Here is an 18913-nt window from a genome sequence, read left to right on the forward strand (position 1 = left end):
AATCATACAAATGCCATGTCTCCTAATCCTACTTCCAAGCCCCAAGACTCCCTTGGTTCACCTGGACCAGACTGCAGGCTGACATGGCCTCCTGTGTTCTCAACCTGGTAATGCCATCTAGTGGCACAGCACCATCCTCTTAGCCAGGACCTTGGTTGTGCCCAGCTTGCCTCTGGCCTGCCATTCCCTAAACCCAAGTGCCAGGCATCCCACATCAGGCTCTGTGGGAAAGAGAGCTAGACAGTGATCATTCCAAGGTTGGGAAATACTTTCTTTCTTCTGAGCTCTAAGCTTATGTGTTCCTTTCTCTCCCAGGCCTGTGTCTTCAGATGTCCTGCAAGTGCCTCATCTCTAGCGTGTTCTATGCTGAATTCATCATATCCCTTCCCCATGCACCTGCTCTTCCTCCACTGCCATTCTCCATTAATGACACTGCCATTCATTCAGTCTGCCAAGAACGAATGGCATGCTGGACTCCTTTTCTTCTCACTTCCAAATGGTGATCAAGTGCTCTCTGCACCCCTCCTAAGTATCTTTCAGATTCCTACTCATCATCCCTGTCATCACCACTGTAGACTAAACCACCAACCTCTCTTATCAATATTATTCATAGGCACCTCCTACCTCCTACCTCTTGCCCCTGTCCCCACCCCAGTCCATCTATCGCCCTGCACTTCTGGTCATGTCACTCCCTGGTTCAAGTATCTTTGGTGATTCTGCCGGGCATGGTGGCAAACACCTGTAATCCTAGCATTTTGAGAGGCTGAGGTGGGCAGATTGCTTGAGCTCAGGAATTCAAAACCAGCCTGGGCAACATGGCGAAACCCTGTCTCTACAAAAAATACAAAAATTAGCCAGGCGTGGTGGTGCATGCCTGTAGTCCCAGCTACTCGGGAGGCTGAGGTGGGCAGATGGCTTGAGCCCTGAAGGTTGAGGCTACAGTGAGCTGAGATTATACCACTGCACTCTAGCCTGGGCAACAGAGTGAGACACTGTCTCAAAATTATGTATACATATACAATTTATATTATATATATTTATTTTTATTTTTTTTTTTAGTGATTCTCCCCTTAAGGGAGTAAACGACAAGCCAGGGATGACCCGAACTTCTAGCCAAGATCACTGTCCTAGACTCTGGACTTATATAATCAATTCTGTTCATGATTATTTTGTCATAAACCCAGCTTAACTGAGCTACATCAAAAAAGAGAATTTTACTGGGTAGCACGACTGAAAAGTCCAGGGATATGGGTTTCAGGCATAGCTGGATTAAGGTACCTAAAAAGGAATGGACTTTTCTCCATCTTTTTCTCTGCCTTCTTTCGGTGGGCTTCATTGTCAGAAGGCCTCCCATTTTATTGGGGGCAAGATGCCCCCAGCAGCTACAGGCTTACATCCTATTAACTTAGCAACTTAAGTGTAATAGAAAGAGAGCCTTTCTCTTTCCCAATAGTTCCAGCAAAAGAAGAAAGTTTGGGTCTTATTGGCCTGAATTTTGTTCACATGCCTGTTACTGCACAGAGGTACCTGTTCTGATTGGTCAAGTCTGAGTTATATACTTTGGTAAGGGATGAGGGAGTGGGCTGAGGAGAAAGAATGTTCCTTAAAAGAAAATTGAATAAGAAGTGGTATCTAAGCAGATATCAGGGATGAGCCCTGAAGGTAAAAATTAGATATCTACTAGGCCAACTGCCTCCAGACATCTTCTTCTGGTCTCCCACAAATTTATAATAACCAAAATTGAACTTCTCATCTTTTCTCCCATCTTAATCTGGTTGCAAATTAATCTTTTCCCAGTATCCTGCTGTTGCTCTTCCCAATCAGTAAAATCAACACTATTATTGCCCTAGCTGTTCCACAGTGCACATGGTAGGTACTCAGTAAATATTTTTATTGTATGAATGAATAACTTTATGATGGACTGGTGGAGTAGAGAGTCTTGAATAGCTATGATAGGGGCGTGTCACCTTTATCTCCCGTTTTCTTATATCTGACTGGAGAAAACAAATTAAACCGTACCTAGGGCCGGGCACGGTGGCTCACGTCTGTAATGCCAGCACTTTGGGAGGCCAAGACGGGCGGATTGCTTGAGGCCAGGAGTTTGAGACCAGCCTGGCCAACATAGTGCAACCCCGTCTCTACTAAAAATACAAAAATTAGCTGGGATGGTAGCGCATGCCTATAATCCCAGCTTCTTGGGAGGCTGAGGCATGAGAATTGCTTGAAGCCAAAGGCGGAGGTTGCAGTGAGCCGAAATTGCACCACTGCATTCCAGCCTGGTAGGAAAACTATGTCTCATAAACAAAACAATAAGTACCAAGAAATAGCAACAAAAATTAGCTTGTAAGGTTGGTTTCTAAGGGTAGAAATGGCTCTTGATGCCATGTGGAGCAATGGGAAGGAGGCTTTCTAGTTACACAGACTCTTGGTTCTGCCACTTATTCATTTTATTTTATTTTATATTTTACTTTAATTTTTTTGAGACAGGGTTTCACCCTGTCACCCAGGCTGGAGGGCAGTGGTGTGATCATGGCTCACTGCAGCCTCAAACTCCCAGGCTCAAGTGATGCTCTTACCTCAGCCTTCCAAGTAGTTGGGACAACAGGTGCACACCACCATGCCTGGCTAATTAAAAAAAATTTTTTTGTAGAGACGGGAGTCACATGTTGCCCAGGCTGGTCTTGAACACCTGGGCTCAAACAATCCTGCCACCTCGGCCTCCCAATGTGCTGAGATTATAGACATGAGCCACCAAACCTGGCCCACTTACTCATTTTATGACCTGAGATGGGCAGTGTCACCTTTCTTGGTCTTAGTTTTATCATCTGTAAAGTGGGGAGAGTGGGACCTATTTCATAAAGTCTTGGGAACACTTCAATGAGGGAATATATGTAAAATGCTTAATATGTAGTCAGCATCAATAAATATAAGTTCAAAACCCTTTCCCGCACTTCTTTTGAAGCTTCTAATGCTGGGTGCAGTGGCTCACGCCTGTAATCCCAACACTTTGGGAGGCTGAGGCGGGAAGATTGTTTGAGCCCAGGAGTTCAAGAACAGCCTGGGAAACATAGCAAGACCTTGTCTCTATTAACAACAACAACAACAAAAGACGTTTCTAGGGGCCAAGGAGAGTTCTGTGCCCACAGTGGGTGTTTAACATCTGTTTGTTTGGATGAATTCCAGTTTTATTTATTTACAGACTCTTTGGTGCTGGTGTTGAGGGTTAGAGGCAAGCATTATCAAGTGAGGGAGATTCTCAGAAGATAATCTTTTTTTGAAGGTAAAGTTTAAAAACAGCAGGGTGCGGTTGCTTATGCCTGTAATACTACCACTTTGGGAGGCCGAGACAGGCAGATCACCTGAGGTCAGGAGTTCAAGACCAGACTGGCCAACATGGTGAGACCTTGCCTCTACTAAAAATATAAAAAATTAACTAGGCATGGTGGCGTGCGCCTGTAACCCCAGCTACTCAGGAGACTGAGGCCGGACCTGGGAGGTGGAGGTTGCAATGAGCTGAGATTGTGCCACTGCACTCCAGCCTGGGCGACAGAGAGACTCTGTCTCAAAAACAGACAAAAACAAAAGTTACATGTTCATGGTAAAAAAAAAAAAAAAAAAAAAAAAGCAATAGTGAGGAAAAATAAAAAAGTCCCCTTTCCCATTCCTATCTCCCTGTAATTTTTCCTTTTCATTTCAAAATATAGATGTTAATTTTTTTTAGAGACAGGGTCTTTCTGTGTTGCCCAGCCTGGAGTGCACTGGCTATTCATATTGCAATCATACTGCAGCTTTGAACTTCTGGGCTCTAAGTGATCCTCCTGCCTCAGCCTTCTGAATAGCTAGGCTTACAGGCATGCACGAGCACTCCTGGTTTATGTATTGATTTCTAAAAAGGAAATACATGTAAGTGGTAAAAATTTCAAAGCAAAAAAACTCCCACCCCATTTCATTCCCATCTTCAGTATCCTTCCCCAAGAGTAACTTCTGTAATCATAAACATTTGTTGCATATATCATCATTTTATCTATATATTTGGTTTATTATTTACACAAAAGATGGGATTGTGGATCATGTAGGCCTTTAAACACCACAAGGAACTTGGATGTTTATTATGTTGGCATCAGTGAACCATGTATTTTAAACAGAACAATAAAATGGTCAGTTTTTAATATTATCACACAGACTTTTAAAAGGGTTATACTCCTAGTGCACAGTAGCAGGTACTAAAAAAATATTGAATGAATAAACTTTAAAAAACATATTGTGAATACAGCATAATAGTCAAGGTACCAGACTATTTCTTTACTGTTCACAAACACCTAGGACCTTTAGGCCATTTAGGGACCTAGGTTCACATCTAATAACACTCAGAGAAGGGAGCTATGGGATGGAAGAGGGTCTCAGCCCTGGCTACGATGGAAAAGGAATAGAAATAAGTTGGAGTGAGTACCTATAGTGCACTGGGTGCACATCACCTCATGGAATCCTTGTACCCCTATCCCACCAGTTAGGGATTAGCTCCATTACTAGAATGAGGAAGGTGAGGTGCATGACTTGAGTGACTTGTCCATAGCCACCAGCAAGTAGTGGGCTTTCAGTTCTCTCCTACCTCCACTCCTATCGTTCTCCAGCCTGTCTCCAAACAGTAGCCAGAGGGATCTTTTTAAAACACAAAACAGGCTGGGCGCGGTGGCTCTTGCTTGTAATCCCAGCACTTTGGGAGGCCGAGGTGAGTGGATCACTTGAGGTCAGGAGTTTGAGACCAGCCTGGGCAACATGACGAAATCCCATCTCTACAAAAAATACAAAAATTAGCTGGGTGTGGTGGGCACGCCTGTAGTCTCAGCTGCTCAGGAGTCTGAGCTGAGGTGGGAGGATGGCTTGAGCCTGGGAGGCACAGGTTGCAGTGAGCTGAGATGGTGCCACTGCACTCCAGCTGGGGCAACAGAGCCAAACCCTGTCTCAAACAACAACAACAAAATGCAGAACAGATGGTTTTACATTCTTGCTTAAAACTCTCTAGTAGTGGGCTGGGTGCGGTGGCTCACACCTGTAATCCTAGCACTTTGGGAGACTGAGGTGGGTAGATCACCTGGGGTCAGGAGTTCGAGACCAGCCTGACCAACATGCTGAAACCCTGTTTCTACTAAAAATACAAAATTACTCAGGCGTGGTGGCATGTGCCTGTAATCATAGCTATTTGAGAGGCTGAGGCAAGAGAGTTGCTTGAACCCAGGAAGTGGAGGTTGCAGTGAGCCAGGATTGTGCCATTGCACTCCGGCCTGGGTAACAAGAGCAAAACTCCTTCTCAAAAACAAACAAAAATAGCCTCTCTAGTAGTGACCTCCCATAATCCTTAGGGTAAAACCCAAGCTTTTCCCCAGGCTGGTAGAGCCTCACATATCTTCTTCCTTTTTTTTTTTCTTTTCTTTTGAGACAGAGTCTCACTCTGTCACCCAGGTTGGAGTGGAGTGGCGTGATCTCAGCTCACTGCAACCTCCACTTCGTGGGTTCAGGTGACTGTTGTGTCTCAGCCTCCCAAGTAGCTGGAATTACAGGCACACATCACCATGCCCAGCTAATTTTTGTATTTTTAGTAGAGCCGGGGTTTCACCGTGTTGGCTAGGCTGGTCTCAAACTCCTGACCTCAAGTGATCCACTCGCCTCGGCCTCCCAAAGTGCTGGGATTACAGGAGTGAATCACTGCACTCAGCATGTATCTGGCCTAGCTTCCACCCTTACTACTCTTTCCCCATGCCTGCTACACCAGAGCCGCCCAGGCCTTGGTTATTTTTTTTCTTTTTTTTTTTTTTTTTTTTTTTTTTTTTTTGAGACGGAGTCTTGCTCTGTCGCCCAGGCTGGAGTGCAGTGGCCGGATCTCAGCTCACTGCAAGCTCCGCCTCCCGGGTTCCCGCCATTCTCCTGCCTCAGCCTCCCGAGTAGCTGGGACTACAGGCGCCTGCCACCTCGCCCGGCTTGTTTTTTGTAGTTTTAGTAGAGAGGGGGTTTCACTGTGTTCACCAGGAAGGTCTCGATCTCCTGACCTCGTGATCCGCCCGTCTCGGCCTCCCAAAGTGCTGGGATTACAGGCTTGAGCCACCGCGCCCGGCCTGGTTATTTTTTTTTCTAATGTACCAAGCTCATTCCCACCTTAGGGCCTTTGCATCTGCTCTTCCCTCTTTCCAGAACATTCCACATTCCTTGCTCTACATTATAGCTGGCTCCTTCTCATCCCTCAGTTTTCAGCTTAAAAGTCACTTCCTGAGGGGCCTTCCATGATTTCTGCAGCTAAGGAATCCTCCCTCCCCTACCACCCACCATTATTCTGTCATTTCCTCCTTTTTCTTCATAGCACCTGCCACAACTTGTAATTATAGACTCCTTTGCTTATTGGCTTTTTCTTCCAGTGCTCTATGAACCACATGAGAGCAGGACTATCTGTTCCCTTTCCCTGGCACCTAACATAGGGCTCTCCATATTTAAGGAATGAGTGAACGGATAACTGAAGTAAGGTTGGAAGGGAGGGTCCCGCTACTCTGTTTATGTAGCTGCCTCCTTGCACAGAAGCTGAGCCCCAACTGGGGCAGGATCCGATTTCCAGGGAGGGCTGGAACCCCCACCCCACCCCCCAGGAAGTGTTCTCAGCCCTGGGCCCTGGGTGCCAGGAAATTTGGCCTAGGTATCAGGGAGGGGCGGGAATCCAGCCTCCCTGCTGCCCAGCTGGGAAGGTCCCTGTCTCTTCCCAGCCGGGCACTTTTGCCCCCGCCTGTCCTGGGGTGCATGCGAAGATGAGGAAAGGTGAGTAGTGCTAGCCAGTGGGGGGGTTGTGTGACAGGGGCAGGGCAGAGAAAGCGCTGAATGGTTCCGCCTGGAGGGTGGGCAGGGCCAGGTAGGAGGTGCCCAGACCGACCTGGCTGCCTGCCCGCAGACCCGGACTCCTTCCTGAAGTCAGCACGGCTGCAGCGGCTGCCATCGTCGTCCTCGGAGATGGGCAGCCAAGACGGGTCGCCGCTACGGGAGACGCGCAAAGACCCGTTCTCTGCGGCAGCAGCCGAGTGCTCCTGCCGCCAGGACGGGCTCACGGTCATCGTCACGGCCTGTCTCACCTTCGCCACAGGTGTCACCGTGGCGCTGGTCATGCAGATCTACTTTGGGGACCCCCAGGTGAGGGGGACAAATGGGGAGCGGGAGGGAACTGGGGAGGAGGGAGTGGGGTAATGTTCCAGGAACCGTGGAAACTGGGGAATGGCTGAGTGGTGGAAGGGGACAGAGGGTGGTGACTTGGGGGAGAGGAAGGTCCCAAAGGGAGGAACTCCAGGGCGTGAGAGGGACAGAACAAGGGGACAGAACAAGGAAGGGGCTCGATCTATTAGAAGGCACTTGGGGTAATGAGGGCAGAGTCAAGGCAACAAGAGGGTAGGGCATCGACCTTCATCCCCCCCTAGAGTTCTGGGGCTAGTGGAGGTGCCCTAGGGAGGCGGACAGCTCCTCCTGCCCCTACCAAGTCCTCTCTCCCCTCCCAGATCTTCCAGCAGGGTGCCGTGGTGACCGATGCTGCCCGATGCACTTCACTGGGCATCGAGGTGCTCAGTAAACAGGGATCTTCTGTGGATGCAGCGGTGGCAGCAGCCTTGTGTTTGGGGATCGTGGCTCCCCACAGTTCTGGCCTGGGCGGGTAAGGAGCAGTGGAGGTCGGGGTCCCCCAGGCCTGTTGCTTGCCTCCTGGTCTGCAGGCCTCATGTGGAGCACTCCTAACTTAGGGAGAGGGGCAGTTGGGCCCCAATTCCTTGCATTTTCTCTTTCTACACCAAATTTCACCCCCTTCTCCCTGGATGGAGTCAGAAGAGCAAAGCTACCTTATGGAAAACCTGAAAGTGTTTTGAGAAGCTTTTTTTTTTAAACTGGAAAAAGAAATTTGTAAACCATAAATTAAGGTGCACAGGTGGAGGTATACTGTCATCACTTAAGGCAGAGATATTTAAACTCTTAGGATCATACATCCCTATGGGTCTGATGAAAAGCCTTGGACCCGCTGTCTTCCAAAAATATGCCCCACTCTTAAAACAGAAGTTGCAAACTGGCCACCCATGGACAACACCCAGCACACAGACTGGTTTGGTTTAGACACTGAACTGTCTTAAAATTTTGTTTGCTCTTGTTAAAAAGTTAAGAATTTTCATAAAAATCCAGATTTCCAACATCTCTTGAACAATCAGGAAATTCGATAACAAGTTGGGCCCACATTCTCACATGGCTGAAGTTATCTGGAGTGGAATAGAAGCTGCTTCCCATAATGGGGCATGCGCTGTCTGGTTTGCCATAGTTTCTACCACTTCCTCTTGTTTCTCTGTCCTGCTTGCCTTATTTTGTCATTTGGCTGTGGGCATTTAAGTTTGCAGCCCCCATCTTAGATGTAAATAAGCCACAGAAAAGGAACAAGCTGACAGAGTTCCTGTCTTGGCTCCTGTAAGATCAGGTCTCCAAGCCTTACCAAAGAAATTCCTCTTTTGGTTTTGCATGTTCTATCCTTACATAATCCAGTCCTGGAGGAGGGGCAAGGGACACACCAAGTAGACAGGTGCAGGAAGCTGGCAGGGGTCCAGTTCTGGTCAGGGTAGGGGCATGGGGCAGAACATCCTGTTCTCCCTGTCTCTGGGCTTTTCCTAATCAGGGATTAAAGTCTCCAGTGACACGGTAGAAGAGGTCCATGGACCCTGGGTCTCCAACCCTCTTGGTTTCACTCCCATCCTCTTAGGGTGGCTGAGTCTATGAATTATGCTGGGAGGGGGCTCAGACACCTGACCCCAAATGACAAACTGAGCCTACAGCTGTCACCACTGGTGGTGGAGGGGTGGCATGTTAATTGTACAGAGAGGTAGCATGTTATCATCACGCTTCCCCTTCTGTGTCTCTCCCAGTGGGGGCGTGATGCTGGTACATGACATCCGACGAAATGAGAGCCACGTAATTGATTTCCGGGAGTCCGCACCAGGGGCCCTCAGGGAAGAGACCCTGCAAAGATCCTGGGAGACCAAGGTGGGGACCCTGGTGAGAAGAGAGAGTTCAGGGGAATCTCTCTTCATTGCCCTTATGCTAACCCAAGCATTAATTTGCTAAGTATTTACTAGGGGAGTGGAAAGAAAGAGTTGAGCAGGATTCTCTTAGGCTATGAGAGAGACAGGCAGCCCCCAAAATAAAACAATGAACTAGAAAATTTGGCTGGTTCATTACAGGTAATACTGCAATACCATACTTCTCTGGCAGTCTTACCTATCTGGCACATAGGAAGAAAAAAGGCTACTGAGTACCCCGAAATGTCACAAAGTTGATGCAATAAAACTCACACATCTCACTCTGAGCCAGTTGACTGTAACTTTCCCAGCCCCTGACATATTGAAAGATTAGAGGGGAACTGCTAGAGGCAAACCAACTGTCTGCTGAGAGAAAAAGAAGAAATCAAATAACTTGGAAAAATGGGTACTTAGTGCAGTGGCAAAAGCCAAACACACCCCTGAGCCTTCAGATCTCAGAGTAAGGGTGGTGTGAAACTGAATAGGTTAAATGAAGGTCCCTTGTCCACCATTTTAAAAGGCAAGGTTGCCTGGGCACAGTGGCTCACACCTGTAATCCCAACACTCTGGGAAGCCAAGGCAGGAGGATTGCTTGAGGCCAGGAGTTTGAGACCAGCCTGAGCAACATAGTGAGACTATGTCTCTACAAAAAATGTTTTGAAATTAGCCAGACATGGTAGCATGCACCAAGGATCGCTTGACTTGAGCCCAGGAGTTGGAGGCCACGGTGAGCCTGCCACTATACTCCATGCCACTGAACTCCAGCCTGGGTAACAGGAAAAAAAAAAAAGGCAGGGGTTGGTGAAATCCAATGTAGACAGGTGGCTGTCTAAACTGATTATGTCCTGGGTCTTGAAAGGTTTTGCTTAATTTATAAATCCCTCAACTATGGCAGCTAAAAGAGGCCTTTCTGCATTTGCCGATAGGAAGTCAGGGAGATGGGAGGGGTGCCTGCTTGGGAAAGCTTGTCCCTCCCCTGGGATACTTGGCCTGTGTCTCTCCCCTGTGCCAGCCATCCCTGGCTTGGGGCTCTGCGGAGTTCAGCCCAGCACCCCCCTTCCAGTGACCTGGTCTCCTCTCTCCCTCGCCTGCCCGCCTTGCCCAGCCTGGGCTCTTGGTGGGGGTTCCTGGAATGGTGAAGGGGCTACATGAAGCTCACCAGCTGTATGGCAGGTAACAACCCTCCCCCTGGGGACCAGGGACCCCCATTTGCATCTCTCCTTGGGTGGCCTTCTCCTACTTCCCTGGATTCTTCCTTTCCAAACTCCCCTTCCTAATATCCCCTTCCCTTGCCAGGACACTCCTTCCCAGGAACCCCCCTCCCCCCAGGACCCCTCCTCCTTCCCCCAGGACCTCCTCCACCCCCTGCTCTCCGGCCCCCCCAGGCTGCCATGGTCCCAAGTCCTGGCCTTCGCAGCAGCTGTGGCCCAAGATGGATTCAACGTGACTCATGATCTAGGTCAGTGGGGCCTGGGGATTTGGGAGAGACATGAGGTTGACGGAGAGGGGTAGAATCTTTGAGATTTGGGGCCCAAGCCAGAGAGGCCCTCTCTTCCAGTTTGCTCCTCAGACCCCCTCCCCAGCTTATCCCACCCTCACCTGGAGGTGACCTCAAACGAGGGGGTCTGGGAAGGGCCCTGAGACATCCCTGCCTCACACTTAACAGCCTCCTGGGGGGTCGGGGCATTTAGGGTGGGCCACTCAGCTCCCATCTACCCCACCTATTGCGCGTCTCATCCGGTCCAGTCCTGGCGCCCCGCCCTGCCCAGCCTCCCGTCCCTGCCTCTAGCCCGTGCCCTGGCTGAACAGCTGCCACCCAACATGTCCGAGCGCTTCCGGGAGACATTCCTGCCGTCGGGCCGCCCGCCACTACCTGGCTCACTGCTGCATCGGCCCGACCTGGCTGAGGTGCTGGATGTACTTGGCACCTCCGGCCCGGCCGCCTTCTATGCGGGCAGCAACCTCACACTGGAGATGGTGGCAGAGGTGAGTGCTCGTGTTGTGCGGGTGAGGGCATGCCCCAAGGTCCCTATTGCAGGACATCCTTGTCTGCATTTTTTCCTTCCTTCCTTCCCTCCCTCCCTTTCTTTCTATATTATTTACTGTGGATGATGTTCATTTGAAATTTTAGAATAGTCAAAACTAACCTCTAGTGACAGAAATCAGATCAGTGGTTGGTGGGGCTGGGAGGAGTTGACTGGGATATGACATGAAAAACCTCCTGGGATGATAGAAGTGTTTTTTTTTTTTTTCTGAGACGGAGTCCCGCTCTGTCACCCAAGCTGGAGTGCAGTGGTGCGATCTTGGCTCACTGCAACCTCCGCCTCCCAGGTTCAAGTGATTCTTCTGCCTCAGCCTCCTGAGTACCTGGGATTACAGGTGTGCACCACCACGCCCAGCTAATTTTGTATTTTTAGTAGAGATGAGGTTTCACCATGTTGGCCAGGCTGGTCTCGAACTCCTGACCTCAAGTGATCCACCTGTCTTGGCCTCCCAAAGTGCTGGGATTACAGGTGTGAGCCCCCTTGCCTAGCCAGAAGTATTCTGTCTTGATTCAGAGTTACCTTTGGGCTTCTCAGGGGTGATGCCAACCTGTGCAGGGGCTTGTCATGTCCCTCCCAGGCCTGGTAGAGACCCAGTATCGGCCTCAGCTTCCCTAAGCTCACAATCCTTCCCTGCTCTTGGGTTTTCTAGGGACTGAGGGAAGCACCTTTTTCATTGTTGACTATCAAGACTAGGGAGATTGACACAGAAAGTTACCATCCAATCCCAAAGAGTCCCAGTCTCAGGCAGTAACAGGTGTGAGAACTGTCATTAATAGTGCAAAACTCCTAATGGAAAATTATGTTCATGATAAGGATGCATAGACTAACTCAGTGGTTCTCGCATCTGAGCCATGGGGATGATTAGATCTGTCTCTGCCATACAGTTGTGGGAATTAAATAGGTCTGTTATTCATTCAACATCCACAGAGTGCCTGCTCTGTGCCAGGCCCTGTGCTGGGCACTGGATGTGGTGATAGACTCAAACAGACTTAACTGGAAAGTCCAGGAGATTACTGGCTTAGATTCTTCTGTGTCCAGATTATCAATCCACTGTGTTAGGATTTGCTCTCCCTCTTTCTCTCTGTCTCAACTCTACTTTCATTTGTTTGGATTCACTCTCAGATCCTTTCCACCTGCTCCCCATCAGCCCATATCAGACCATCCTTCCAGCAAGCTATCCCAGAGAAAGAGCATTTCTCCTTCCCAGTAGTTCCAGCAAAAGCCTCCAAACTGTGTCTTATTGGCTCATCATAGGTCTCATTACTATTCCCAAATCAATCACTGTGGCACAGAAGGGAATGCCCCAATTGGCCAGGCCTGGGTTGTGTACCCTTTCCTGGAGGTGGCAAAGGGAATGCAGGAGATTGTAACAAAGACCATCAGATCTTTGACAAAAAGAAACCCACAGTTGAATTTATTAACTTGCCAGAAAAAGGAACTCAAGAATTCAAATGGGCCAGGCATGGTAGCTCATGCCTGTAATCCCAGCACTTTGGGAGGCCAAGATGGGTGGATCACTTGAGCTCAGGAGTTTGAGACCAGCCTGGGCAACATAGTGAGACCTCATCTCTACAAAACATACAAACATTAGCCAGGTTTGGCTATAGTTTGGCTATAGTGGCATGTGCCTATAGTCCCAGCTACTCAGGAGTCTGAGGCAGGAGGATCATCTGAGCCTAGGAAGGTTGAGGCTACAGTGAGCCATGATCATGCCACTGCATTCTAGCCTGGGCAACAGAATGAGACCCTGCCTCAAAAAAAAAAAAAATTCAATGTGTAATTCGCTGAAGATAGATAACTCAAGGGTTTCAAGTACTACTAAGCACAAAAAAAGAAAGGATTCAGAGTGGTTATGCTAATTTAGGGTTGACAGTCAGCACACTGGATAGGATGGAATGAGCCCATTGGTTTGTACCAGATTGGTTCATTGGTCAATAATGACTGCTTGGTTATGTCCAATAAGGGTCAGTCCTTCCAGGATCACTCGAAGTCATGGTTTTCTAGTGGCTTTAGTTGGTTATGGTGAGATGCAGCATTCAGTTTTAATATCTCCTAGGCAAGTGTGCCATAAGTGGAAAATCTTCCTTTTCCACAGGCAGAGAGAGCAGCAGGTACAAAGACACAAAGGCATGAGTTCAGGAACTTCAGGTCACTCTGCAGTTGCATGGAACTCACTGGGGAACAGCAGGACATGAGGTGGGAGGCGTAGGCCAGGGCCAGATCACAAAAGGTCTTGAATGGCAAGCTAAAGAGGTCATTCATGGAATGTACCCAGTATAATGCCTGACACATCATAGGTGCTCAATGTTAGTGCTTTTCCCCCTTCCTTTTTCCTCAGGTATCTAAGGATAATGGGGTCTCTAAGGGCCATGATGGGAGTTGCAGAAGGCACAGAAGTTGTAAACAGCTGACCTGTCTGTGATCCAAACATGTATTATAGGCCAAAACCACATGTCACAGTTGTGGGAGGTCATTCTCTCATTCTCTCCCCTCCAGGCTCAGCATGCAGGGGGTGTCATAACCGAAGAGGACTTCAGCAATTACAGCGCCCTTGTGGAGAAGCCTGTGTGTGGCGTGTACAGAGGTGACCTCTCCCCCGGCTCCCAGGGTCCCCACTCAGGAGAAGCCTCCCAGTCCATGGCCACATCGTTTTGGCCTAGAGACTCCTCTCCATTTCACAGGAGAGAAACTAAGGCAGTGAACTGCCTGGGCAGCCAACTGTGAAGCAAGCCAGAGCCAGCCCACCTTCTGAAAAGTAGCTGTGGGGTCAGTTACCCCAAGTATTTAGGATATTGGGGGGTGGACCTGGTCAAAAGGTCCGACCTGGAAGTTGGGGTTCTGGCCATAGGTTTTCTTGATTTGGGTTCTGTGTTGCCTCCATCCTCTCCCCAGCAGCACTGTCAAAGTCCATCCAAGCTTCACCGTAGAACAAACCTTCAAGACAGTCATAGACCCAGCTCCTCATTGTGCCAAAAGGAAATTGAGGCCGGAGGAGAGAATAGAACTTAATTGGCCAAACTCAAGAAAACCAACAGGGAATCCAGAAAACGAAGCTTATGATATGGGTGGGGTCCATGTTTGCTGAACCCAAGGTGGCAGGTGCTGGATTTCTCAGAAGATTCTCGGGTTCTTTCCCTTATAGGAGAGCCAGATCACATCAAGCCCCAGGCAAGGTTTTCTCTGAGTTCAACTTTCCAGGCCTCAATCTTCAACCTGATTCCTCTGCCAGAGGCAGTGGAATATGAAGCAATGGAAAGAGCATATCAGCTGGGTGCAGTGGCTCAGGCCGGTAACTCCAGCACATTGTGTTGCTGAGGCAGGAGGATCACTTAAGCCCAGGAGATCATGACCAGCCTGGGCAACATAGTGAGACATGGTCTCTATAAAAAATTTAAAAATTACTCAGGCGTCGTGGTGTGCCTGTAGTCCTAGCTACTCAGGAGGTTGAGATGGGAGGACTGCCTAAGCCTGGGAGGTCAAGGCTACAGTAAACATGATTGTGCCACTGCACTATAGCTTGGGTGACAGAGTGAGACCATTATCTCACACACACGCACACACACGCGCGCACGCACACACACACATAAATAAAAAGAAAAAAGGAACAAGCATAGCATTGGAGCTAGGAAGACCTGGGTTTGAGTACCAACTGTGCCATTTGCCTTGAACAAGCTGCTTCCCACTCTGAGCCTTGGTTCCTTCCTTAAAATGGAAATAATATTAGTGCCTACATCTTAGGATGCCCATGAGGATTTGATGAGATGATGTAGGAAGTTGCCCTGATCAGAGCACGCACTGAATGTGGATTTTCCATTTCCCCTTCCCAGCCTGGGTTGTCTCAACAATGCTAGTACCTTAAGTGCTCTGGATTCCCCTTGTCTCTCTGTACCACAGTTTCTGGACCTATCAAATATGTGTGATAACGGTAGCCACCGTGAGGACTAAATGAATTAATTAATGTTAGTGTTATGCATCAGCTATTCCTTTGATGTCCAAACATCTAGTAACAGAATAGGAAGAGAAGGTTGCTGCTGCCAAGAGGTTTGGGGCTGGATGAGACCATCAGGAGTCATGGATAGTATCCTGGCCTATGGGAGAGCTGAAAGGAGACACATGACAGGCCAGGAATATAGACATCTGGTCACCTGTTTCTGCTCTGCTCTGCTGATAGCCTGCAGTGTGACTGTGGGCAAGCCACAGCCCTCTTGAGGCTTAGTTTTCTCAAATGGCAGAGGAAACTGAAGACCAGTGTTCTGAGTTCAAGTCCTGGCCCTGCCCTTGACTTGCCATGTGAACCTGAATGGGTCTCTTTGCCTCTCAGTGCTTCAGTTTCCCCATCTGGCGAGGGGGTTCAGCGCAGTGGTCTCAGTGTGTGTGATGGTGGGATGTGGAGATGGGATGTGGGATGTGAAGGTGCCTGACCCCTACCCTGCCATCAGTCACTTCCTGTCCTTTCAGGCCACCTGGTTCTTAGTCCCCCACCCCCGCACACGGGCCCTGCCCTCATCAGTGCTCTCAACATCCTGGAGGGCTTCAATCTCACCAGCCTGGTATCCCGAGAACAGGCTCTTCACTGGGTGGCAGAGGTAAGGCTGACCCCTCTGCCTTTCCCTGGATTTAGGGATATTAGGAGTGGGGAGATTGGGTACTGCCATAGGGCAGGACTAAATCACCTCCAAGTTTTCTCACACACGAAAATCCACTGGGTGTGGGTGCTGGGAGGGGTCTGGCAGCCTCTTCCATATCCCCTCTGTATTTTCAGACCCTGAAGATTGCGTTAGCCCTGGCCAGCAGACTGGGAGATCCCATCTATGATTCTACCATCACTGAGAGCATGGATGACATGCTCAGGTGGGTCTTGGGCAGGACCTGGGGACTGCAGAGGCAGTGGTGGGTGTGGGGAAAGGGTCAGTTGAAAAGCAGCTGGTGTAGCAATAAAGGCCTGAAATCCTAAGTCAATTTCAGCTCAACTCCAACTCACAACATGACACTGGGTGCCTCTCCGTACACCTCACCTTTCCTATCAGCACAGTGAGTTGGCCTACTTCATGTGGCTCTTAAATTTTTTTGAGGCTAGCATAGCACCTATAGGAGTCCATCTGCTCCTCCTTTTGAGTAGGAAAAGAAAGCTCAATACCAAACAAAGGCTGGGTGCAGAGGCTCACACCTGTAATCCCAGTACTTTGGGAGGCCAAGGCGGAGGGATCATCTGAGGTCAGGAGTTTGAGACCAGCCTGACCAACATAGTGAAACCCTGTCTCTACTACAAAAATTAGCCGGGTGTGGTGGCCCATGCCTGTAGTCCCAGCTACTTGGGAGGCTGAGGCAGGAGAATCACTTGAACCTGGGAAGCAGAGGTTGCAGTGAGCCGAGACCGTGCCACTGCACTCCAGCCTGGGTGACAGAGTGAGACTTTGTCTCCAAAAAAAAAAAAACCAGTCTCCAAGCAAATACTGAAGGTGGTGGGAATACAGCTTCATTAGCAACATAACCTAATAGTAGGTTGTGGGCTCTGGTGAGACTGCCTATGTTCAAATTCCAGCTTTACCCTTCGCTAGCTGTGCAGCCTTGGGCAAGTAATTTAAACTCTCTAAATCTCAGTTTCTACAAGGGGGCTTGACAATGATGGTATCAACCTTGTGAGGTTGTGGTGAGGACTAAACAAAATCATACATGTAAAGCTTTTTTTGGTTGAAAATTAGATAACTGTCTTCAAGTAATTTTTGGTAACTTATTCTCTAATCTACTATGGATAACCCAACACATGGTTATTAGGTAAGAAACCCTCAGTTGAATTTTTTTTTTTTTTAAGACGGAGTCTTGCTGTGTCACCCAGGCTGGAGTGCAGGGGCATGATCTCGGCTCACTGCAACCTCCGCCTCCTGAGTTCAAGCAATTCTCCTGCCTCAGCCTCCTGCCTCAGTTGAATTTATAAAAGTCTGGAGCATTACATGTTGTTTCTAAGATCAATGCAAACTTTGCTCTAAAACACACACACATGTGCCTATATGAAATCTGTTCAACCAGTTCATCCAGTAAATAGTTATTGAGCACTTACTCTGTGCCTTGGGAAAATATTCTAATAGAAAGTAAAGATCCTGGCTGGATGTGGTGGCTCATGTCTATAATCCCAGCACTTTGGGAGGCCGAGGTGAGTGGATCAATTGAGGTCAGGAGTTCAAGACCAGCCTGGCCAACATGGCGAAACCCTGTCTCTACTAAAAATACCAAAAAAAAAATTAGCTGGGTGTGGTGGCAGGTGCCTGTAATACCAGGTATTTGGGAGGCTGAGGCAGGAGAATCACTTGAACCTGGGAAGCAGAGGTTGCAGTGAGCCGAGATAGCACCACTGTGCTCCAGCCTGGGTAACAGCAAAAGTCTGTCTCATTAAAAAAAAAAAAAAAAAAAGATCCTCATATACAAAATCCTCCCCCAACTAAACTCTTAATAAAACTTTAGACTACAAACATTAGTCTAAATGAATCTAGTTTGTCAATTCAAAACAAATATTTTCTGATCATCCATTATGCACCAGGCACTTTTATAGAAAGGATTAAGAAGTCAGATAACTAAAAGGCTCTTGATTTAAACATTAAATAAATTAAAAGTTGGTTCCAGAAAAGAATCTAAATAATACCTAAATAAATTCATTCAACAGCTATTTTCTGGGTATTTCTTATGTGCAATTAATGAGCTTCTGCACTCATAGTTCTAGTAGTCCAGTGAGGGAGGTAGATTTCATCAAATAATTACACAAACACCACAAAAGTGAGGTAGGTGAGGTGTATAGAAAGCCTGTTGTTTGCTCATCTCCCACCCCTTGTCTTTTCAGCAAGGTGGAGGCCGCCTACCTCCGGGGCCATATCAATGACTCCCAGGCAGCCCCTGCCCCACTCCTGCCTGTCTATGAACTAGACGGAGCGCCCACGGCTGCCCAGGTGCTGATCATGGGACCTGATGACTTCATTGTGGCCATGGTTAGGTATGCCAGCTCAGACTCAGAACCTGGAACAAGGGATCCTCTGAACCAAGAGAGGGTGGGGGCTGGGTAGAGGTGAAGATGGGCCAGGGCTCACCTGACTCCACCTCGGCCCCCAGCTCCCTGAACCAGCCTTTTGGCAGCGGTCTTATCACCCCCTCGGGGATCCTGCTCAACAGCCAGATGCTAGACTTCTCCTGGCCCAACCGGACAGCTAACCACTCTGCACCCAGCCTGGTAAGATTTGCTTCCCCGCTTCCCTGGGGATCCTAAGGCCTATAGGTAGGAGGTGCAGTGGCATGGCTGCCCCTTTCTCCCTACTTTCTCCAGAATCTTCTAGTATAAGGAAGCCTAAAGAAGTAGTTCACCTCATCCCTAGCCCTGCTAAGTCTGGGACATGGAGCCTGGTGGGTCTGAAGAACTCTTGTCCCATTCTGTCACTGTCTTAACTGTGTGACCTCGTGAAGATCTTGCCCTCTCTGGGCAATTTCTTCACCTGTAGAATGAGGGTTTTGGCTCCGATTTGATGTTTTGGGCACTTTCCAGCACTAGTGGTGACGATGTGAGCTTGAGCTGATGGGGCTCAGCCCTATGTCTGGGCACCAAAGAGGGACCCAAGGAGGAAGGATTTAATAATTTTTATCCAGTTAAAAGCACTCTTACGCCCCATAGTCTGGGGTCCCAGTAGGGCAAATACATATAGAGATGATCAGGGTGGGGTTATCCTGTTCTTTCCCATTGCCATCTTTCTTGGCTTGGTCCTTTCTCCTGTGACTCATAGCAGCCTCATAGCTCAGTGGATCCACTTATACCCCATC

At 48.6% G+C, this 18913-nt stretch overlaps 1 protein-coding gene across 2 annotated transcripts in view; it reads left to right on the plus strand.

Annotated features, from left to right (window-relative positions):
- Nucleotides 1-18913, plus strand: part of GGT7 (gamma-glutamyltransferase 7) — a 28702-nt gene that overhangs the window by 2971 nt on the left and 6818 nt on the right. For both annotated transcript variants that reach the window (XM_025398603.1, XM_025398604.1), the window contains exons 2-12: nucleotides 6929-7164; nucleotides 7524-7675; nucleotides 8919-9036; nucleotides 10177-10244; nucleotides 10457-10530; nucleotides 10861-11057; nucleotides 13613-13700; nucleotides 15575-15702; nucleotides 15879-15967; nucleotides 17949-18098; nucleotides 18215-18332. In XM_025398603.1, coding sequence (XP_025254388.1) covers nucleotides 6929-7164; nucleotides 7524-7675; nucleotides 8919-9036; nucleotides 10177-10244; nucleotides 10457-10530; nucleotides 10861-11057; nucleotides 13613-13700; nucleotides 15575-15702; nucleotides 15879-15967; nucleotides 17949-18098; nucleotides 18215-18332 — 1418 coding nt within the window. The remainder of the gene's footprint in view (nucleotides 1-6928; nucleotides 7165-7523; nucleotides 7676-8918; nucleotides 9037-10176; nucleotides 10245-10456; nucleotides 10531-10860; nucleotides 11058-13612; nucleotides 13701-15574; nucleotides 15703-15878; nucleotides 15968-17948; nucleotides 18099-18214; nucleotides 18333-18913) is intronic.

This window comes from Theropithecus gelada, chromosome 10 (assembly GCF_003255815.1).
Source record: "Theropithecus gelada isolate Dixy chromosome 10, Tgel_1.0, whole genome shotgun sequence".
NCBI lineage: Eukaryota > Metazoa > Chordata > Mammalia > Primates > Cercopithecidae > Theropithecus > Theropithecus gelada.